This window comes from Pristiophorus japonicus, chromosome 16, assembly GCF_044704955.1.
Source record: "Pristiophorus japonicus isolate sPriJap1 chromosome 16, sPriJap1.hap1, whole genome shotgun sequence".
NCBI lineage: Eukaryota > Metazoa > Chordata > Chondrichthyes > Pristiophoridae > Pristiophorus > Pristiophorus japonicus.
In genome coordinates, this window is record NC_091992.1 from 100,471,048 (window position 1) to 100,494,592 (window position 23,545).

The following is a 23,545-nucleotide window of genomic DNA, read 5'->3' on the forward strand; positions in this document are numbered from 1 at the left end:
CACTCCCCTCTCTTTCCCCTCAGCTCCCTCCCTCCCCTCTCCTTCCCTCACTCCCTCCCTCCCCTCTCCTTCCCTCACTTCCTCCCTCCCCTCTCCTTCCCTCACTCCCTCCCTCCCCTCTCTTTCCCTCACTCCCTCCCTCCCTTCCTTCCCTCACTCCCTCCTTCCCCTCTCTTTCCCTCACTCCCTCCCTCCTTTACTCCCTGCCTCCCCTCTCTTTCCCTCCCTCCCTCCCTCTCCTTCCCTCCCTCCCTCCCCTCTCCTTCCCTCCCTCCCTCCCCTCTCCTTCCCTCCCTCCCTCCCCTCTCCTTCCCTCCCTCCCTCCCCTCTCCTTCCCTCCCTCCCCTCTCCTTCCCTCCCTCCCCTCTCCTTCCCTCCCTCCCCTCTCCTTCCCTCCCTCCCCCCTCTCCTTCCCTCCCCTCTCCTTCCCTCCCTCCCTCCCCTTCCTCCCTCCCTCCCCTCCCCTCCTTCCCTCCCTCCCCTCTCCTTCTCTCCCTCCCTCCCCTCTCCTTCTCTCCTCCCTCCCCTCTCCTTCTCTCTCCCTCCCTCCCCTCTCCTTCTCTCCCTCCCTCCCCTCTCCTTCCCTCCCTCCCTCCCCTCTCCTTCCCTCCCTCCCCTCTCCTTCCTTCCCTCCCTCCCTCCCTCCCTCCCCTCCCTCTCTCCCTCCCCTCCCTCCCCTCCCCTCCCCTCCCTCCTTCCCCTCTCCTTCCCTCCCTCCTCCCTCCCTTCCCTCCCTCCTCCCTCCCTCCCCTCTCCTTCCCTCCCTCCCTCCCTCTCCTTCCCTCCCTCCCTCCCCTCTCCTTCCCTCCCTCCCTCCCCTCCTTCCCTCCCTCCCTCCCCTTTCCTTCCCTCCCTCCCTCCCCTCTCCTTCGCTCCCTCCCTCCCCTCTCCTTCCCTCTCCCTCCCTCCCCTCTCCTTCCCTCCCTCCCTCCCCTCTCCTTCCCTCCCTCCCTCCCCTCTCCTTCCCTCCCTCCCTCCCCTCTCCTTCCCTCCCTCCCTCCCCTCTCCTTCCCTCCCTCCCTCCCCTCTCCTTCCCTCCCTCCCTCCCCTCTCCTTCCCTCCCTCCCTCCCCTCTCCTTCCCTCCCTCCCTCCCCTCTCCTTCCCTCCTTCCCTTCCCTCTCCTTCCCTCTCCTTCCCATCCCTCCCTCCCTCCTTCCCTCCCTCCCCTCTCCTTCCCTCCCTCCCTCCCCTCTCCTTCCCTCCTTCCCATCCCTCCCCCCTCCTTCCCTCCCTCCCTCCCTCCCCTCTCCTTCCCTCCATCCCTCCTCTCTCCTTCCCTCCTCTCTCCTTCCCTCCTCTCTCCTTCCCTCCTCTCTCCTTCCCTCCTCTCTCCTTCCCTCCTCTCTCCTTCCCTCTCTTCCCTCTCTTCCCTCTCCTTCCCTCCTTCCCTCCTTCCCTCCTTCCCTCCCTCCCTCTCTTCCCTCCCTCCCTCTCTTCCCTCCCTCCCTCTCTCCCCTCCCTCCCTCTCTCCCCTTTCCTTCCCTCCCTCCCTCTCTCCCCTCTCCTTCCCTCCCTCCCTCTCTCCCTCCCTCCCTCTCCTCTCCTTCCCTCCCTCCTTCCCCCTCCCTCTCCTCTCCTTCCCTCCCTCCCCTCTCCTTCCCTCCCTCCCCTCTCCTTCCCTCCCTCCCTCCCCTCTCCTTCCCTCCCTCCCCTCTCCTTCCCTCACTCCCCTCTCCTTCCCTCACTCCCTCCCTCCCCTCTCCTTCCCTCCCTCCCTCCCTCCCCTCTCCTTCCCTCCCTCCCCTCTCCTTCCCTCACTCCCTCCCTCCCCTCTCCTTCCCTCACTCCCTCCCTCCCTTCTTATTTTCTTATGTTCTTTATGATTAATGACTTTTTAGTTATTTGATATGATTTAACTATTCTAATGGTATCCTAAGCTTCATAAATAGAGGTATAGGGTACAAAAGTGTGAAAATTATGATGAACATGTATAAAACACTGGTTCGGCCCGAACTGTGTCCAATTCTGGGCACCACATTTTAGGAAGCCTTAGAGAAGATGCAGAAAACATTTACGAGAATGATTCCAGGAATGAGGGACTTCGGTTATATTGACAGACTGGAGAAGCTGGGGTTGTTCTTCTTGAAACAGAGAAGATTGAGAGGAGATTTGATAGAGGTGCTCAAAATCATGAGGGGCCTAGACAGAGTAGATAGAGAGAAACTGTTCCCATTGACAGAAGGATCGAGAACCAGAGGACACAGATTTGGAAAAGAACCAAAGGCGACATAAGTAAAAAAATGTTAATGCAGTGAGTGTTTAAGATCTAGAATTCATTGTCTGAAAGGGTGGTGGAGGCAGACTCAATCTTAACTTTCAAAAGAGAATTGGATAAGTTTCTGAAGTAAAAACATTTGCAGAACTACGGGGAAAGGGCGGGGAGTGGGACTAACTGAGCCGAACGGGCTCAACGGGCCGAATGACTACCTTATGTGCTGTAACTATTCTAGGATTCTATAATGCAAATGGTAAGCACAATCAGAAAGAAAGTAGAAGTGGTTTAGCCCCAAGAGAATGGGTAGGCGATGTGCTACCTCACTTCGTGAGCATGGACCTTAAGCCCATGTGTCAGAACATTTCCTTCTCACAGAAAAGTAAAAAAAAAAGTATGAGCTCTCTAAATGGATCAGTTGGTAGCAAACTCTTCGGCCTGACTGGTATGTAAAATATCCAGCAGTGAAATCAGGCAAAGTAACATTCGTGGATGTGAGCATCTGCTGGGAAAAAAACCTTTGCAGCAACATTCATAAACCTCGCCATTGCAACTTGAACTGGACATAGCAAAGTCAAATACACTTATGTAAAAGGGAATATCTGCCTATTTTTCTTTTAGAGAACAAGTAAGAATAAGGGAAAAAAAGAGATGGAGACAGAGACAAACAGATGATAATGAGAGGAAACATATTGGAGCCAGAGAAAGGGTGAGACAGAAGGATTGGAAGTCAAACAAAGAAATAGAGTGGGAGGGGTACATCAAATATTAGAAAGTCGGTGATCAGCAGAGAGAAAAGTATATATATTTAAACTCATGTCGGCGAGCAATGCCCCATGAGATCCATTAGTGCTTCTATAAAGAGCTGTGGAGTACAATGTTTCGAATAGAAAGTAAGATGATATGATAATTAAAACATGTGACTATTGATAAATATGGTTGTTGAATCTGCTTATACGCAGCTTCATTATTTAGATGGATAAATTATGGAGGAACAGAACTGAATCGTGTTTATTAATGTAAGATTTTCTTAAAATATAACCTCGGTATATTCTTACTTCACGTCACCTACTAACATTTTATTATATACCTCACGTAATAGCATACTTGCTGAGTATTGTCCTAGATTTTTGTAGCAGAGATGGAATAATTCCCCAGTGTAATATCAGTAACGTCTTTAAAAATGATACATTTGGAAGCAATGGGTAATGAATATAACAGCATTGAGTGGTGTTGGCTGAATCATTTGTATGTACTGTAGCAGCAAATGCATTGCATTGATGCAAAATTCAAATATTATTTTTCAGAGCATGTTATGTATGACCTGTTCATACAATGGGCCCGAAATTGATCGATGTATAAGGTCCGCCCATTTCTCGGCAGTATGCTGGCGATGCGTTGTTTCAAACCGCTGGCATACTGCCGAGACCGAAGAGGACAAAATTGGTCGATTTTTTTTTCCGGTGGTATGTCAGCGGTCTGCAGCGGGTGCTATGTTGCCCAGTAGTCGATCCAGATCGACTTTCTTTTCGATGGACGGTGCGGCACTGAACTGTGCATGCGCGATTTCTTTACTTTCCACGTTTTTTTCACAGAAGCATTTTACCCGCGCATGCGCAGTGAGTTGAAGAGAGTGAGAAGGAGCAGCAAGCTACTCGACGGTCAGTTACTGTAAACATTGCAGAGTTATAAAATATTCATAACTAATAATTCTACAGTTTGAAGAATAAGAAGGCATATTTTACCAAAGCAAAAATTCTAACAGAAATATTATGGAAGTGTTTAAAAAAAAATATCCAAGTGCAGGAACATCGAGAAGGACGGGAGGTTGAGGGCATTTGCCTTCGACGAGACAGAGTTACCTGCCCTTCTCGAGCATATAACAGAGAAGTACTTCAAGCTAACAAAGGGTGGTCATGGAAAGCCCCCCCCGCCAGCCAAAGGAGTACGGCAGGATATGAGACGAGATCGGGGAGGCTGTGCCCTCCACAAGTACCATGGTACGTACCGGGGAAAGGTGCCTTAAAGTGGAACAACCTGGTGAGGGTAGCAAGAGTAAGTAATGATTTTATTTATGCACCCCCCATGTGCCATGTACCATGTAAATGTAGGCTCAGTGTCACACGGATGATGTTATTTATCTTAAGGTTATGGCGATGTACTCGTGCTTTCAGGCATAAGAAAATCAACACAGTGTTTTTTAATGTGTGTGTGTGTCTGTGATGTTAAATGGATTGAAGATTTTTATTTTCATTTACTTGACTTTTTGCAGAAGAAGACATCTGCAATAGCAGCGGATCAACGACGTACGGGCAGCAGCGGCGTACAGGGGGAGGACCCACAACCCAAGAGCCCCCTGACTGAAAGTGAGATCCATGCCCTGTCCCTGGTTGGGGATAGCAACCGTGCCACCACCGGCATTGGAGCTGACCCACCCACACAGGACGGTAAGTTGAATATAATGCAGTCTGTGTTGCGGTCTTCTCATGTCATGTAATGTAACTGTAATGTTGGCCTAATGTAATGTAAGTTTATTGCACTGTAACGTTGGCCTCATGTGATGTACTGCAATGTTGGGGGCATGTAACACAATGCATATATTTATTGTCTGTCTGCTATATGTAATGCAGTACTACAGCAGTGGTGGACATTTAAGTAAGACTGCAATAAGTCACTGTTATGCACGCATATAACCCTGACCCCTCCCCTGGTGCCAAGCATTTTTAAATGTTGTTTTGTACTTCCAGATTCGGAGGATTCAGACCAGACCTCCACAGAGAGAGACCAGACGACAGACCCACTACCTCCACCTCTGGCATCACCTAGCCCTCTCTCGACTTCACCACTGGCATAGATGAGGAAGACGAAGCGGAAGAGAAAGAGCTGCTGATCTGAGAGCCAATGGAGGTGGGGCTGCGGGTGGAGGAAGATACACTAGTTCCATGTGGGCCAGCTGGAACATCCTCCACCACCAAGTCTGTATTCAGGGGATTCCCTCATGGCTCCTCTGATTCTGTGGGACCAAGCGATGCGCCACAAGGCACCCCCAGTGTTGCAGCACCTTTGCTGCAGTGACGGAGGTTGGTGCAGAAAAGGTCGGTTGCTGCAAGACAGATAAGCGTGTACCAGGACATGGTGCGTCTGTCACAGGCCAGCGTCGACATAGTTCGAGAGCTGCTCAGCGCCATGGCTATGATAGACGGAAACACCGTGTCGCTATCAGAACGACAGTCGGTGGATATGTTGCATCTGATCACCGCGATGGAGCGAACCACCGACTCTGTCGAAGCCACGTGGCAATCGCCGGGATTGGGACATGGCGTGGAAACCCCCCCCCCCATGCCATAGTAGTCAGGTCGACAGCACCTGAGGGTGGGGAGCAGCCGTGCCTTCCGGATCATGAGCTTCTCTTGAGGCCCCATTCATTGCGCCTGCAATGTCTGACCACCAACAACAGCAGCAGCACTCGGGGTGCACTGCTGCACACCAGCTTGGTACCACCATGGGGAGGTCTGGGCTCGGGAGCAGTGGGAAAAGGAAGCGCGGGAGTAAGAAAGGGTGGTGTAGCACGTGGTCAAGGTCATGGTCGTGGTCGAGGACAGTAAAGGGTCTTTTGTTGTACTTGTTCATTGAATAATTGAAGTTTGAGAAGTTTATTAAAATTGTGAAAGTTTTCTAAAATTGTTATTAAAGTTATAAGTTTTACAAAGTTTTAAAATTGTTGTATATTTTTGACATTTTTACATAAACGTTTGAATTTAATTTAAGCGCACTTGTAGTGTCAAACTTTTGGGGTAACAATCATCAGGGTCCCAAAACGCAGCGCTCCACATTCAAGCAAAGCGTTCATTTATGAGCTGCTGACTTAACAATTTTGCAGTGGAATGCGCTCCGCGTGCCCTCCACTGTGGTGTTGGGGGGGGTGGTGCCATGGGTTCGTCTGGAAGCTCCTGCTCATCCTCCTTCCCCTCATTTTCCTCTTCTTCCTCCTCTCTTCCCCAGGTGGTCCCGCAGTCCCCTGTGGCAATTCCTGTCCCTGCATGATTGCTAAATTATGCAACATGTAGCACACCACAGTGAACTGAGCAACCTGCTCAGGGTGGTATTACAGCCTGCCTCCCGAGTGGTCCAACCATCGAAAGCACTGCTTCAGCACTCCAATTGTCTTTTCGATAATATTATATGTGGCTATAAGGCTCCTCTTATATTGTTGCTCGGCTTCTATCTGAGGGTTCCGCAGGGGGTGGGGGGTCAAGAGCCAGGTGGCGAGGCCGTACCCCTTGTCCCCCAGCATCCAGCATTTACCTTGTGGCTCAGACTTTAACAGGTCAGACACAGAGCTCTGACGCAAGATGTGTGCATCATGGATGCTCCCTGGAAAGTTGGCATTCACTGCCATTCTGCGCTGTGTATGACCACAGACGAGCTGCTCGTTGAGGGAGTGAAATCCCTTACGGTGTCGGTATACCTCCGCCACCTGTAATGGTGCTCGCAGGGCAATGTGAGTACAGTCAACAGCACCCTGCACCTTGGGGAAGCCAGCAATGCGTGCAAATCCCAAAGCCCTGTCATTCTGTGCCTCCCTGATCATTGGGAAGTTTATAAATTCCATCCGCTTACATACAGTGTTTCGGTTATCTGTCGAATGCACCGATGAGTAGCCTGCTGAGACATACAGCATATGTCCCCAGCTGATGCCTGAAAAGAGCCGCATGCATAAAAGGAAAGTGCCACAGTCACCTTCATCTCGACAAAGAATGCAGTAATGTTGGTGGTAGTGAGGTGCAGATCTGCCTTAATGAGCTGGCAAATTTCATTGATCACCTCTTTCTAGAAGCGCAGCCTTCGACCACACTGTCGATCGGTCAGGTCCAAGTATGAGCGCTTCTCCCTGAAAATTCTTTGCGGGTAAGGCCTCTTCCTCCTCATCAGTCTGCAACCTCCTCCATTACCCTGATAACTCTGCTCAATAAACCTTCTCACTTCTGGATCCTCCATTAAACCGGTCATCAGCAATACAGGCTGAGATAGTAATGGCCCCATTCTTTTTAAATCTCCAGAATATTTTTCAATGAAAAAAAAACTAAAATGCCTTTGATCTTAAAGTTACACAATACCAATAAAAATACCTTTCCCACTATAAAGTCACTGTTCACCTCAGAAATAGAGGTGCATCTTTAACTGACTGTTCCCGATTTAAAAAAATGGCGGCTCCATTCACTCCGCCCATTTACCATTGCATAAAACCACCTTTTCCAGGACGGTATCCAGCTCCGGTGGTATGTCGGCAGTATGCGATGAAAATCTGACTTTTTGGGCAGTCCTGCACAGCGGACGGTCTGCATAGCGCTCAGAGGTATGTCAATGATGAATATTCCGCCTAGCGGTATGCCGGTGGTACGTAGATGCTTTTTCACTAAAATCGCATTTTCGGGCGGTGGGGGCGGTACGTCCATGAATTTCGGGCCCAATGTGTTTTCCCCCTAAATGTTAGTTGAATAAATGTTTTAAAGCTGGACTTATTGGCGTGGAAGTCTTCAGAACCTATGGTGATCTCAAATACATGAACTGTTAAATTCAGGAGTGGCTTACTGGAAGCATACACCACTCCTGGAAATGGAATACATATTGGATTATTTAATGCAGATAATGCAAGAGACTTTACAACCACTTGTTATTGCTGGGACCTCTAATATTTTGCAATTGCTTTTTGAATACATTTCTTTTCCAATTGTTTATTGTACTGTAATTTTGTGTTTGTATTACAGATCCATTTGAAAACTTGTGTTCCATACTTTTGAGTGTTTTTCGTTGAGATGGCGTATATGGTAGTTGAGGAGCGAACAGATTCAATCCTTCACCTTAAGAGATCTCCCGGTGTTAGGTCCTGGTCTGTGTTAGTTGGTGAGTACATAGTACTTAAATCACTTTGAATTAGTTGGTAGTACACTCATTTCTGAGTCATAAAAGGTGTGGGTTCAAGACCCGTATCAGGGCATCCGTGCAGCACTGAGGCACTGCTGCCTTGTTGGCCGTGTGTCTTTTGAGTGACTCATTCAAACCAGAGTCCAATTTGCCTCTTCTGGTGGTTTAGCTGAATATTAAAGATTTCATGGGATTATTCAAAGAAGAGCAGGGAAATTTCCAGGTGTCCTGATCAACATTCCTTCCTCAACCAATACCACCGCCAAAAAACTGTTAACCGGTCAGTTGTCTCATTGTGGAACATTGTTGGCACAGTACAAGTGGTGGCCCTGCACAAGTTGAAAGTAATTCATTGGCCGGAATGCTTTTGAGTTGTTTTGATGGAAAATATTTAAGTTATATTAATAATTAATTTTGCTCTGTGGGAAGGAAAATTTGGCAGGCGAGTTAAATCTAGACTACTTGAGGACATCACTACTAAAGCAGCACAAGGATTATGACAAAGAGAAGAGTAGTTATCAATGAAATTCTTTTTTCTCTTCTGTAGGAATTGGTTCTATAGGTCTAGCCGCTGCTTACTACAGTACAGGTAAGAAAAATCAGCGTACAGTTATATTTAATATCTTTGATTGTTGTACACCTATATCTCCTTACTGAAAATAAACATGTATCTTTAATCATTTGCAATAATTTCTAACCGAAAGGGACCTGGAAAGACTAGGTCAATGGGCAGAAGTGGCAAATGGAATTCACACAAATAAGTGTGAAGTCATAAGATTAGGTAGAAGAAGCAAGAATGCAATATATGATAACATGACTGAGGTAATAGAGCAGGAGGTGGTCTGAAGATTTTGATGGATTGGTTGTTAAAATCATGGATTCAGTATTTTCAGGGGGGAAGGAAGCAAATCAAATTTGGGATGTTTCATTCAAAGGAGCTAATATTGAAGGTTTTTCTGGCTTTGGTGGGCTTGAACCCACTAGGTTTTCCTTCCACTAATTTAAATAGAGAAAAATTGGCTAGATTCTTTTACAGGCCACCTGATTTTCTGATATTCTTGTGCCCAGGTGGTCCACTGTGCTTGGGTACATACCCTGGAAAATCCCACTCACCTCTATTCTCAAATTTTCAGTTTATTGCAATAGCAAATACATGTGTGCAGTGTATGACAAAATATTGTCTGTGGGATAATAAATTGATCACTACCGGGGAAATGCAGTTTTTGAACTTTTTTTGCTTCTAGCTTAAGAATCATGAGGCATTGGCAGAGCAGACCTATTAACTATGAATGGGTGGAAAATCTAGTCCTAGATGTAGAAATAGTCACCATACACATTTGACAACACTACATTGTTGATTTACTGGTGTCAAAATCAGTTATATACAAACTTGCTTGATATGAAATGAGGCTTTTCAAAATAGAATTGAATAAAAATTCATCTAGCTTTTAAACTTAAATTGGAAGTAAATTTCATCTTCACCCCCGGGCTTTAGTCCCGCGGAGCTGATTGCTTGCTTGTTGTAGCATCTACCTGATTTTCAATCTATTGAAATTGATATGGTGAAGATGGCAATTTCTTCCATTGTATTCATCGTCGAACAATTTGGGTTAGCTCCATAGTAATACAAAGAAAGATGCAACAGTGAATGAGATAATACAATGTACAGTTCTTATACTTTCCACTACAGCTTCAGTTTGGAAAGGCTTTGTAATATATTTGCTTCATGGGTTCTTTGCTTAAGAATTCATAGCAGCACATTAATCACACTACACATTTCCAGTTCATCCACTAAGCTCACAACTAGGCTCATCATGGATGACCTAGACCCAACTGACTGGGGTTTTATTGAGTCTTGTGAACATCACGGGACTGGCTAAGCCACTCACAATGCAACAGTTCAACAAATCTGTGAGCATACATGACAGGCTTCATTTATCTTCTGTAAAATATCTAAGAGCAACTGATGCTGTTGGGACAGTCCTGTTGGTCAGTGTACCAGCAGCACAAAACAGCTTTAGGCATTGAGTTTCTGATCTTGGTTGGGTATCCAAGTGGCTTGGCACTTTCCACAGAGAAAGCAGGAAACAGAATTAGATGGCCTAGTTTTGGACTCTACAACTGGTTACAGAATGGTACAAATCAAAGCAAGGGAGCAGGCCTCCTGCAGAGTATGTTGGTCTCAAACAAAGAGAATTATTTTAAAGAAAACAGAACTTTGCCTTGATTTGAGGCTTTAAGAAAGAAAATATTTTGGTATTCGGGTTACAGCTGTGTGAAATTACATCTGGTAATAGTGATCTGACTATACATTTGACTGAAATGTTTTGAATATAATCTGAAGGCATTTATGTAAGACTGAATGAGATCAAATTAATGTGTAATTATTGTTTGCAGACAGTTGGGCGTGGAAGTTATTCTATGTAGTGGGCTGCTTATTTGTAGCCATACAAAACTTGGAAGACTGGGAGGTAGGAAAGTACTTATCTACTTAAAGCTTGTCGTCAGTATTGGGGGTGTTACAGCAATATGAATCCATAGTTAATGATTTAGGCTACTTATGAAATTATGACAGTCTTTGGTGTTTATTTTGAAATGTTTAAGAAATGCTGCACCATTGGAATCTAAAATGGTGGTAAACTCGTCAATTTTTCAACTTCTGTTGAGCTACCAATCATACTTGGTCCTACCCTCCAGAGCTGTGGACTTCCCTGATGGCTGCTCCCCTGGCAGCCACTCCACTGCTGGATTCAAGTGAATGGAGCTATTCCAAATGATTATGTGTGAATGTTTACTGGAATTTCTTAACTCTACTGTCTCTTCAGTGTATGGTCGTGTAGTGACTATGTTATTGGAGGGGTAAAACAGAAGCTGGGATTAAAAATATAGAGAATTTGAATTATTCCCTGGCAGTTTGAGAGATTAAATTCAATTTAAAAGCTTGTTGGATTGTTGTAAAAACCCAACTGGTTCACCTGCTGTCCTTGCCTGGTTTGGCCTATATGCGACTTCACTCCCAGACCAATGCAGTTGTGTTTTAACTGCCCTCTGAGGTGACCGAACAAGCCCCAGTTTAGAAGCCCACCTTCTCGGAGCACCTAGGGATGTACAATAAATGCTGCTGGTCTTGCCAGCGATGCGCACGTCCCGAGAATGAATCCAAAGGTCTCGCGCTGATATAATATGCAACGAACACCATTCTGGGCAGGTGCTTTGTCTGAATCTAATCCATATCCGCAGAAGCTTGCATGTTGTGTGGATTTAATCTCTTGCTGGCTGAACTTAACAGTAACAAAATGTTAATATAAATTAGTGCAAAATTCCTCCTTGGTCAACAGTCAAAAATCTCAAAAGAAAAATACTGCGGATGCTAGAAATCTGAAATAAAGAGAGAAAATGCTAATGCTGGAAATACTCAGCAGGTCAGGCAGCGCCTATGGAGAGAGAAACAGTTAACGATATTTGTGCAGTATTTGTCAACATTTGACTTCTCCCAGCCTACATTTGGGTTTCTGTCTGCCAAATTAACACTTAGCAATAAAATTGTTCAATGTTAAAATGTTATTTGAATATTGGCAAGTGACAAAATTGTAAATGGGAAAAGCTCTATGTTTTTGTAATTCCGGAATGTGTGCACCAGTATTACATAAAATAGCCCAAAAGGAATAATGTAGAAAACTTAAGACTCTAGGCATGGCTTTATAATCTTTGATTTACCAAATGAAAATTAAAAATTTATAGGTTGTTGAACACTGATCAATTGGTAGAAAGTAAGATTGTAGTATGAAGTTTTTTGTGTTTTTCCACTCATTTAATACTGATTCCTTTTCTGGTTTTCAGGAAGTCATATTTGACAAAAATAAAGGATCTGCAGTACTTAAAAGTTTTAACCTTTACACAAGGATATTAACCATGTGGAGTAATAGTCAAGAGCAAGGTGAAGCGCGAATTCGTATCTCCTACTTCAGCAATAACAACTTTTATTTATATAGCGCCTTTAATGTAGTAAAACGTCCCAAGGTGCTTCACAAACAATATTCAAGCTGACTGGTGGCTAATTCTGAGCGTGATGGCAGAATTCTTAAAATAAAGTATATTGAGATGGAGGGAGAATAACTATTTGTACAGAACAGGAATTAATTGTTTTTAATTCCTCCTCCAAAGCTGCCATCACACGGTCTGCCTGAGATCAACCAACTACCATTTTTAAACTTGATTAAAAGTTCAGCTTAGGAGTAAGGTTATAACAAATATTTGGCCTTCAATGTCAAGGCTAGCTTAACGTGAACCTTCGCACCAATGTTGTAATCACGAATAGAATTGAATTGTGGCTTCCACGGCAGACCACTTCAAGTATAAATTTGAGCCATCACCCCTCTACTTTAGGAAAGCATGTTCATGCGATATTGATTGGCAAAATGTTCTTTGCTAGTTCTGTTCCAGTGACTCACTGTTCTGTTTATAGTTGTGGCACAGCTTCAGCATATTCGTGACGTTACTGTAGAAGAGGAGAGAGTCCGCTATCTGGGGAAAGGTTACGTTGTAGTACTGCGGTTTGCAACTGGTTTTTCACACCCACTTACCCAAAGTGCAGTACTGAGTAATCGAAGGTAAGTGATTAAACTCTCAAATTTATTGTTGAAACTTTTTGCTTTTCAAGTGATTGGGTTAATATATATCAACAATCTATACTAACTTTGTGGAATTATTTTATTATTTAACTGTGGTTTACATCAGTATTATTATACACATCCAAGATGAATTAATCCTTTAACTTGGATAAGCTCTTACTACTTAATTGCATTTCATATTTTCCAACATCAGCATCTCCTCCAGCAGTGCAATTGATGAACAGTGGTATGCTACACATGGTCCATAGGAGCAAATTAAATATATCTCACTTAAAAAAAAATCTGAAAACTGGTAAATTTACTCTATTTGCAACACATCTATTTAGCATAGTTGCATTTAAGGGCAAGCTAGATCAGCAAATGAAGGAGGAAGGAATAGAAGAACATGCTGATCGGGTTAGATGAAGAGGGGTGGGAGGAGGCTCGTGTGGAGTTTAAATGCCTTCGGAGAGCAATTGGGATGAATGGCTTGCCTCTGTGCAGTTAGACTCAGCACTGAGGCAAGCCATGATGTAACAATGTGTAAAACCCACTGTTCATTGGTTCTCTCTGCATAATGTGACAGAAAAAAGATCCAGCCAATTACTAATCATCATCTGATCACTTCCTAGAATATGCAATGAGCTTCTGCAACTTCTATCAGACCTTAATGGGTTTAAATTCTGAAGGGGAGGGAAAAAAGGAAATCTTGCTTGTACTTCTAGTGTTACCCCACCAAACACCACTGGCATTTTGGCCTTGGTTACCCATTGTAAAAGTTAAGTGACCAGTGTAGAAATGTAACTGTACATTTTCTAAAGGCTGTCATTTTAAAAGCAGCGTTACTGGCTACTTGTAAAAATTCACAAAACAAGATGATGGTCTGGGTTCATAATTTTCCACACCATTGTGTGGTTGTGGAATTATCAGCCTGAAGTTAGGTGACCCCTCTTAGGAAAGAAAGGCGGGAGACTTTGAATGTTGCCCCTTGTGTATCTTCTACCTGAACAGAGGCCCACAGAAGTCTGGGAGCAAATCACATACTCGTCCTCTTGAACAAAGCATGAAACTAAGAGCAAAGCAATCACTTATGAAAAGAATTTTACAAGAGGAAAATGAACATCGAGGTGGTCTGGGAGTGGAAAGAAAGGACGTGTTTATCTGGTGTTGCAGCAGTGTTCCAAAGCGCTTCCCATACAATTAATTATTTTGAAGTGCAGTCACTATTGCTGCGAGTAAAACTAAATTGGAGACAATAAAGAACTTGCCTCTTGCCAAATGAATATGGATTAATCTGCAATATTTAATATTTAGATGGAGTCACATAATGATGTGACTTTCTGGAAGTAGGAGGGAAGAGGAGGAAAATGTTGGTTTGTGTTGCTGCTCTAAATGCACTTTTGTGACACTAGGTTTGCAATTCTAATTTATCTTGTTTTTCCCCCTCTTTCACAGTGACGTTGATGCTGTAGCAAAACTGATAACTAACTTTCTAAACCTTAACAAACCGGCCTTTGATGACAAACTGGGATTGTCTCCAGGCAGCAGTGATGATGCCAGCAGTGATGATATCAGCGTTGACAATGAAAAAAACTGAAGATTAACAGCAGGAAACATTTCATGGACATTAAGAACACAACCAAAGTAAACCCAGGGCTTTTAAAGTCTGAACACTTTGTGGAACATTAAAGAATCACCACCTAAACAAGCCAGTTGTGAAACCGCACAGGAATCAATCAATGTCCAGCTCTTAACAAGCTGCTGCATGGTGAACTTCTTTACTGGTGAAATAACAAACTCTAATTTCCACATTCCAGTGTTGCTAATGTGGACTACTTACTTTGGCAAAATGCTACTTTGATCAAATGTACAATAAAAATTGTAAACTGTATGAAATAATAGCTAGTTACTTAGGAAAAACTGAGATGGAGAACCTTGTTTGGGCTGTGACTTTGTCTTTACAACCGCATACTTTCAACCGCTGCGCCGTGCCCCCGACAGCTTTTTTTTGTCGGTGCACCTTGTTTTCCGTGTGGGACTTGGCTGCGCGGCGGCCATTAAAGGCAAGGGGCTAATTGCCGTGGCCGTCATTTTACACTTTTTGCAGGTCGGCCGGACAATTGTGCCCCGAGTTCTGGCAGCCCGGCATCCCCTCTTGGGTACCAGACTGCTGGCCAGGCCGAAACCCTCTCTGGTGGCCCAGTGGACTGAACCGAAAGAATCACTGCTTCTCTCCCCTCTGCTGCTGATTGACAGTGGCGGTGACTCCATCTCGCCTTCACTTCTGCCCCTCTAGAATAATTACCGCCCCCATTATGATCGACTTCGGGTCCGCTTCAAAAAAAAATGACAGCTGAATTTTGCGAAAGAGGCCACCTCATCCGACACTGCGGAGAAATTACTTCAAAACCGTACGGTGTGACCTGTTTTGGGCGGGGGTGAATTTTGGCCCCGTTAACTGTTTCTCTCTCTCTCTACAGATGCTGCCTGACCTGCTGAGTATTTGCCAGCATTTTCTGTTTTTAATTATGGGGTTACTACTTTGACAGAGATAGGCATACGATTAGAAGCACAATTTAATACTGAACACTGTACAGATGAAAATTAACTACATAAGGGAAATATAAATAAAAATGATGCTGGTGGATTATTCGAGATTCTATGGCTGACCTGCTGACTTAGCTGTACTGTAAATTACAAGTAATCCTGGGGAAGGTGGGAGAATAAAACCCTTTGGTTTGATAAATCTTTTGTGTTTGTCAGTATCAGCTTCCACTATCCCCTTGGCAGGGTTGTAAAAATCATTAATGATCTTAAATAGGTACTTAAGCATTCGCGTTTGATGCACTTGCTGGTTCTATTCATGCTGGGAAAAGCATTAAATTTAATCATGCAGACATTTGGCAGGTAAAAATTTGGGTCATCAGCTTTCAGATCATAATACCCCAGATTCGATCGAATTGGGGAACACAGCAACCAGCTGCGAAACTCAATTGTTTGCATGCTGGTAGAATCTTCGTGGACTTGATTGATGGGAGATCAAAGTGTCAGAAAAGCCTTGTTGATGGTGGGACTCGGCTCTATTCTATTCCCTGCCTCTGCATCTCCCGGCATTTCAATCAAATGTGAAACTTGGCTATTCCGCTCAATTGAAAACGCTGTCGCTCCTATAGAACAAAAAGACTAAACGCGATCTGCCAATGCCAGTGATCGTGAATAGTCCTGGCATAAAAAAAAGTCGGAATGCCACCACAGATGTTGCATTTTAAAGTATTCAAAATGTTTCAAAGCAATGTCTTGGTTTCAAAGCAAAGGGTGCTTGAAATGTAAAACTGTTCTATTATCCAACATTAACAGGCAAAAAATAAATCATTTGTATATCATCGTATAAAAGTGATTGGGTTTGAACAGTAAACAGTTTTCTTACTGCAATTATATCATAGGCGGTCCCTCGTGTCGAGGATGACTTGCTTCCATGCCAAAAAGGGATAAGTTTGCAGGTGTTTCAATGAAGGACCTAATATTCCAGATCCCGAACTACATGTTAAAGGGTGGAAGATGCCTGTGCGTGGATTTTTTTTTTTTTTTTTTTTAAAAACGTGGCTGTTGACAAAGCTAGGTCTTGGTCCAGGGCAAGGATTGACCAAGACGACTAAAGACCAGCTCTGCTGCACAGATCTAGTGCACATATATATCGCAGTGTGGGCTGGCCAGTGTTGCCCCTGGGCCTCGCCTCTTCTGGGCCCCGAACACGTTGCTCCATGATCACTCGTCGCTCCTGCACCCCAACCTCGCTGCTCCTGCTCACGCTCCAATCAGTGACCTGGGTTATGGTGATGTCCAATCCAGTCGCCCTCCTGAATTATTTAGGGCCCTGTTGAGACCACACCTGGAGTATTGTGTACAGTTTTGGTCTCCTTACTTAAGGAAGGATATACTTGTCATAGAGGGAGTACAACAAAGGTTCACCAGACTGATTCCTGGGATGGGGGAATTGTCCTAGGAGGAGAGATTGAGTAGACTAGGCCTATATTCTCGAGTTTAGAAGAATGAGAGGTGATCTCATTGAAACATACCACATTCTTACAGGGCTTGACAGGGTAGATGCAGGGAGGATGTTTCCTCTGGCTGGGGAGTCTGGAACCAGGGGTCTCAGTCTCAGAATAAGGGGTTGGCCAGTTAAGACTGAGATGAGAAATTTCTTCACTCAGAAGGTGGTGAATCTTTAGAATTCTCTACCCCAGAGGGCTGTGGAGGCTCAGTCATTGAGTGTATTCAAGACCGAGATCGATAGATTTTTGGATATTAAGAGAATCAAGGGACATGGGGATAGTGCAGGAAAATGGAGTTAAGGTAGAAGATCAGCCATGATCTTATTGAATTGGTGGAACAGGCTCGAGGGGCAGAATGGCCTACTCCTGCTCCTATTTCTTATAATTCTTAAGTAATTTACATATCTTCCATTTTTAAATAAAGCTGCCAGGACAAGGATAAAAGTTTACAACCCAAAGTAGAAAAGTCTTTTTAATAAAATAAATGTTATTTGTTTGAGGTACACTCCTGGCAAAAGTACTATAAACTATTATTCAAGTTGCATCTTCTCTCTAGAATATTTAAAAAAATGATTGCTCAACTTCTTGTTGGATCTAGCTTTGGTTTGAAGGATATACATTGCAATTGGTGAGTGGCTCACAACATTCCATTCTATGGATGCTGCTCGAGTCTTCACTCACCAACATTGTGCTTTGCCCCTCCCCACAGTGAGCATTCCCTCACCCACCGTTTCCCCCAACCCCTTCTTTGCATCCTCTTTATCCATCCCTCCCCACAGACAATTCCCTGATCCCCCGTCCCTTCAGTATCAGCTGTGGCTCAGTTGCAACACTCTTGCCTCCGAGTCAGAAGGTTGTGGGTTCTAGTCTCATTCCAGAGACTGGAGCACAAAGATCCAGGCTGACACTCCAGTGCAGTGCTGAGGGAGTGCTGCACTGTCTTTTGGATGAGACGTTAAACCGAGGCCCTGTCTGCTCTCTCAGGTGGATGTAAAAGATCCCATGGCAATATTTCAGAGTTACTAATGAACTTGAGGTCACCAAAACTCGGCAGCCCATGTCCTAACTCGCACCAAGTCCCGATCACCCATCAACCCTGTGCTCGCTGACCGACTGAGTCCTGGTTAAGCAATGCCTCGATTTCAACATTCTCATCCTTGTTTACAAATCCCTCCATGGCCTTGCCCCTCCCTATCTATGTAATCTCTTTCAGTCTCACAACCCCATGAGATGTCTGCACTCCTCAAATTCAGCCTTTTTGAACTTCCCTGATTATAACTGCTTAACCATTGGTGGCCGTGCCTTCAACTGCTAGGGCCCCAAGCTCTGGAACTCCCTCCCTAAACCTCTCTGCCTCTCTTTTCTTCTTTAAGACGCTCCTTAAAACCTACCTCTTTGACCAAGTTTTGGTCTTCGATTGTCATTTTTTTCTTATGTAGCTCAGTGTCAAATGTATTTGTTTTTTCTTATAACACTGCTGTTAAGTGCCTTGGGACATTTTATACATTAAAGGAGTTATATTAATTAAAGTTGTTGTCATCCCCGGTGTCCTAGCCAATTTTATCCCTCAATCAACATTACAAAAACAGATCATCTGGTCATTATCACATTACTGTTTGTGGGAGTTTGCTGTGCGCAGATAGTTGCAGCGTTTCCTACATTACATCAGTGACTACACTCGAAGTACTTCATTGGCTGTAAAGCACTTTGGGGTGTCCGGTGGCCATGAAGGGCGCTATATAAATGCAAGTCATTTTTCTTTCCTATGCTTCCCTTCGTTGGGGCCAGTTATCCCCCACTTGACCACCTAAATACTGTACTTGGTCTCGACTGTCATTTTCAGAGTGGAAACTTTTCAATATTACAAAGTTTGAATTGCTGTATTTGCACAAAATAGTTTATACCGTAGTAAGCAGTCACCCTTCAGATTGCAGCAGTGGTTTGTGTCCATGGAATATAATTTCATTGTTGAGGCATATGATGAGAATGGAGGGAAACAATGTAGTCCAATCGTTGATTTCAAAGAATTTATTAATATATATTCTGCCTTCAACATGAAATTTTAACATTTGTTTTAAGTATCAAAGCCAAATCTAAATTGAGTAGTAAGGCAAAAAGATAATTAAAAAAAAACATACGAAAGGTTTGTTTTTAGTAATTGATTAAATCAGGACAATGTCTACAGTAAGATGTTTACTAGAGCTGTTTTTTAGTGGGCATAAAGGCAGATACTACAATGTTAGCTAGTCCTTGTTGTATTCCACATTCTTTAAACGTTGAAAAATTAATTCAATTTCTACATGCGCCAAAGTAAGCAACCCTCTCCATTGGTTTGGAATGTTTTATAGATTTAACTATTTGTGATTTGGGTTTATGCTATTCAAAAACATAGTAGGATAATGGATTGAAGGTCATAGGAATAAGTATCTACTGATATAATCAAACTGTCTCTTGCTCACAATAGTCTGTACGGCTGGGGCCCGGCACTGCTGTCTCAGACAGAGTTGAATCACGGAGTGGTGATGATCGTCTGGAGTTTCAGTTAATTATGAAACTTTTATGTAGAACTCCCCCTCAGGAGATGAAATAGGTAGTTTTCATACCAGGATCGACTGTTTGGACATAGTGGGCTTGATGAACTAAATGGTCTCATTCTCATTTCATGCTAATTTTCTTGTTCTTGTTAATTACGATGTGTTTGGATTCACCTTGAATGAAAATAATTGTAAGTCACCAAAGGAGATCATGCATTCAAATTAAATGCTTCAAAGCGATGTTTTAAAAAAAAAATCACAATATAATTGCATTTTTATTTTAAGTTCTCTGATGTCAAAATTTCATCCATATCTTGCACAAACTGTTGCAACCTTGTCAAGGCTGGGTTAACATGTTCTTCTAGCCACTCTTCCACAGTATCTGGATAATAGATTCTTTCCAGTGCTGTACGCAGCTCACTTACAGCTACCTTCCAATTTGCATGGACACTAGAAGAGAGTCATTACCCATTATTACTCAATTTCTCAGATAGCTGAGGTTTGTTGAAATTTCAGATCAATACTCCCGTCTCAATAGTTCATATTTCAACATTTTTGAAGCATATATAATGTACAAAATACAGTAGCAACATAATACAAACGTACCCTCTGACTTCTCCTTCGAAATGGCAAATTATAATGGGGTGGACAAACTTCTTCTTTCTGTGGTAGGTACTGAACCATCCTTTTATGTATCTAATGCAAAACAATAGAGAGAAGCAAGAAGACTGAGGGAGATATTTTGTGCTGCTATTAATTTCCGCTATGTTGTTACATTTTCTAAAACAACAAAAAAATGAAAAGAACTTGGATTCAAGAGTTAAGTTATGAAGAGAAATTACACAAATTAGGCTTGTATTCCCTAGAATTTAGAAGGTTAAGGGGAGATCTGATTGAAGTTTTCAGGATATTAAGGGGAACAGATAGGGTAGATAGAGGGAAACTAGTTCCGCTGGTTGGGGATTCCAGGACGAGGGGACATAGTCTAAAAATTAGAGCCAGACCTTTCAAGAGTGAAGTTATGAAATACTTCTATACACAACGGGTGGTAGAAGTTTGGAACTTTCTTCCTCAAACGGGAATTGATGTTAGATCAATTGTTAATTTTAAATCGGAGATGAATAGCTTTTTGTTAACCAAAGGTATTAAGGGATACGGGCCAAAGGCAGGTATATGGAGTTAGATCGGAGATCAGCCATGATCTTATCGAACGGCGGAACAGGCTCGAGGGGCTCCTGTTCCTCTGTTTATGCACCATTTTTCACATTCTCTAAATGTCCCACAAACAGTAATGAGATAAGTGACTGGTTAATCTGTTTTTGGTATTGTTGGTTGAAGTATAAATGGTGCCAGCACACTGGAACGATTCCACTATGCGAGTAGTGCAAGATTATATTTTACATCCACCTAAACAGGCAGATAGGTCCTCGGTCTAATGTCTGATTTGAAAGACAATGCAGCACTCCCAAAGCACTGCACTGAACTGTCAGCCTAGATTATGTGCTCAAGTCTCTGGAGTGGGGCTTGAACCCAAGGACTTGTGACTCAGCGACGATGTGGTTCCACTGAAACAAATCCAATTATAACATTTGACTATTAGTTCCACATTCCCTGGCATTGCACAATATTTCAAATTGTTACTAATTGATTTTAAGATAAAATGATTGAAGCTGGGCCAGTGATTAATACTTTTGTCTTAAACTGTATCGATGACTTGAAACATCTGCCCTACTGTTAGGAGCTAACATTTTGCAAGAGTATAGTTAATGTTTGGTATCAATTGGCACAGCAATAAACTTTTAAAATTATACAAAAAATGATTCCAATACGTCAAGTTAAAACCTTTTGAATAATTCATTTTTATGACATAAATTTCCTTATCATTTTTACCAATTCATTTTGAGGATGTAATAAATGCAACATCAGTTTAAAAAAAAGTCAAATTATGAAATAACGCAGAAAAACAACTGCAGAAATAAAGGCCTCGGTTTTCTAATTGGACTTAACTTAACACCCGTGTTAAAGTAATGCCAATCAGAAAATATGGTTATAAAAGTTTACCAAACATATAAAACATGCAGAGCTAACATTGAATTGTTAGGCAAAGCAATTGAAGCTTCAGTTTAAACAGACAGGTTAATGCCTTCACTGAACAAGTAGAAAGGGGAATTCCATACAAATGCATTAACGTGTTTGTTGCTCGTGTCACACAGCACGATTTCTGCCTCAATATCCCGCACCTCATTGCAGATACACCTCACTCGGATGAGCACAAGAGAGCCACCAGAAAAAATACATGTGGCCAATATTTTCCACTTGCCATATGTGGATGGGCGCATGCACTTCAATTTAACAAGAGAAATATGGCTCTGCTGTATTGACTACTGCTTAACCTGAGTGAACGCTATGCACTTGGGCTGTCATTTAGGCCCCAGTGTTCACTATTAAAAAGGTCACCTTGAGCAAGACTTTGCCAGAAGGATCTGTGCAAATTGCTCTTGGAGCGATACTGTGCCCAAGCCTCAGGAGCAGCATTTCTTTCAAAAAAATATGGCTACTTTTTCAGGCGGTTTGGTGGCTGCCTTTTCCTGGAGTTTGCCACAGCCAGTCTCTATCCGCAGTCTGGTGCAATGCACCGGTGGGGGCTGTGGACTCCGCCTTTTGTATGCAGGTGATCTCAGGGCCAGAAATCTGGCCAGGGACAGAGGGCATTCTCGTGGTGGACAGAAGTCCCACCCCTCCGGAGGTGCCACCAGCCAGAAAATCCAGGCCTTAAACTCGACAGGGAAATAGAATTCAACATTTTATACATTTTCTGCAAATGTGTTAACTGCCCACATGTATGAAATTGAAAAAAATATAAAGTTACAGCACTTACATGTTTTCTTCAAGAAGTTTATCAACAGACTCCTTTAGGTAGTTGATCACCTGAGTTACACGATGAAATATATCACTGCCTGGAAAATTGCCAGCATCTTCAATGCTGAAAAATAAATACATTGGGCTCCACTTAATTTAACCTGTTATCTGTCACCTTTCGCTTACCTTTTGAAGTCCTAATTCTTTCCAATAAATTTGTATTAATTTTATTTAATGTTACATTTTATTGACACGATACAGCAATATTTTAAGATATAAGAAACATAAGAACATAAGAATTAGGAACAGGAGTAGGCCATCTAGCCCCTCGAGCCTGCTCCGCCATTCAATAAGATCATGGCTGATCTGGCCGTGGACTCAGTTCCACTTACCCGCCCGCTCCCCGTAACCCTTAATTCCCTTATTGGTTAAAAATCTATCTATCTGTGACTTGAATACATTCAATGAGCTAGCATCAACTGCTTCCTTGGGCAGAGAATTCCACAGATTCACAACCCTCTGGAAGAAATTCTTTCTCAACTCGGTTTTAAAATGGCTCCCCTGTATTTTGAGGCTATGCCCCCTAGTTCTAGTCTCCCCGACTAGTGGAAACAACCTCTCTGCCTCTATCTTGTCTATCCCTTTCATTATTTTAAATGTTTCTATAAGATTACCCCTCATCCTTCTGAACTCCAACGAGTAAAGACCCAGTCTACTCAATCTATCATCATAAGGTAACCCCTTCATCTCCGGAATCAGCCTAGTGAATCGTCTCTGTACCCACTCCAAAGCCAGTATATCCTTCCTTAAATAAGGTGACCAAAACTGCACGCAGTACTCCAGGTGCGGCCTTACCAATACCCTATACAGTTGCAGCAGGACCTTCCTGCTTTTGTACTCCATCCCTCTCGCAATGAAGGCCAACATTCCATTCGCCTTCCTGATTACCTGCTGCACCTGCAAACTAACTTTTTGGGATTCATGCACAAGGACCCCCAGGTCCCTCTGCACCTCAGCATGTTGTAATTTCTCCCCATTCAAATAATATTCCCTTTTACTGTTTTTTTCCCCCCCAAGGTGGATGGCCTCACACTTTCCGACATTGTATTCCATCTGCCAAACCTTAGCCCATTCGCTTAACCTATAATCTCTTTGCAGCCTCTCTATGTCCTCTACACAACCCGCTTTCCCACTAATCTTTGTGTCATCTGCAAATTTTGTTACACTACACTCTATCCCTTCTTCCAAGTCATCCATGTATATTGTAAACAGTTGTGGTCCCAGCACCGATCCCTGTGGCACACCACTAACCACCGATTTCCACCCCGAAAAGGACCCATTTATCCCGACTC

General features: G+C 43.4%; 2 protein-coding genes across 13 annotated transcripts in view; one reads left to right on the top strand and one right to left on the bottom strand.

Moving 5' to 3' along the window:
* Nucleotides 1-15,494, top strand: part of cybc1 (cytochrome b-245 chaperone 1) — a 21,068-nt gene extending 5,574 nt beyond the window's left edge. For 3 of the 4 annotated variants that reach the window (XM_070857616.1, XM_070857619.1, XM_070857618.1), the window contains exons 2-7: nt 7,982-8,117; nt 8,686-8,727; nt 10,536-10,609; nt 11,979-12,075; nt 12,604-12,748; nt 14,204-15,494. In XM_070857616.1, coding sequence (XP_070713717.1) covers nt 8,030-8,117; nt 8,686-8,727; nt 10,536-10,609; nt 11,979-12,075; nt 12,604-12,748; nt 14,204-14,345 — 588 coding nt within the window. In that variant the 5' untranslated portion in view covers nt 7,982-8,029 and the 3' untranslated portion in view covers nt 14,346-15,494. Of the gene's footprint in view, nt 1-7,472; nt 7,570-7,981; nt 8,118-8,685; nt 8,728-10,535; nt 10,610-11,978; nt 12,076-12,603; nt 12,749-14,203 lie in introns of all 4 variants that reach the window. The other variant, XM_070857617.1, reaches the window with a different exon arrangement.
* A 3,319-nt stretch (nt 15,495-18,813) lies between these two features.
* LOC139226682 (hexosaminidase D-like) overlaps nt 18,814-23,545 on the bottom strand; it is a 37,209-nt gene continuing 32,477 nt past the window's right edge. For 8 of the 9 annotated variants that reach the window (XM_070857607.1, XM_070857608.1, XM_070857610.1 and 5 more), the window contains exons 11-13: nt 22,213-22,317; nt 19,941-20,030; nt 18,814-19,784 (exon numbers count right to left, since the gene is read on the bottom strand). In XM_070857607.1, coding sequence (XP_070713708.1) covers nt 19,610-19,784; nt 19,941-20,030; nt 22,213-22,317 — 370 coding nt within the window. In that variant the 3' untranslated portion in view covers nt 18,814-19,609. The remainder of the gene's footprint in view (nt 19,785-19,940; nt 20,031-22,212; nt 22,318-23,545) is intronic. The other variant, XM_070857613.1, reaches the window with a different exon arrangement.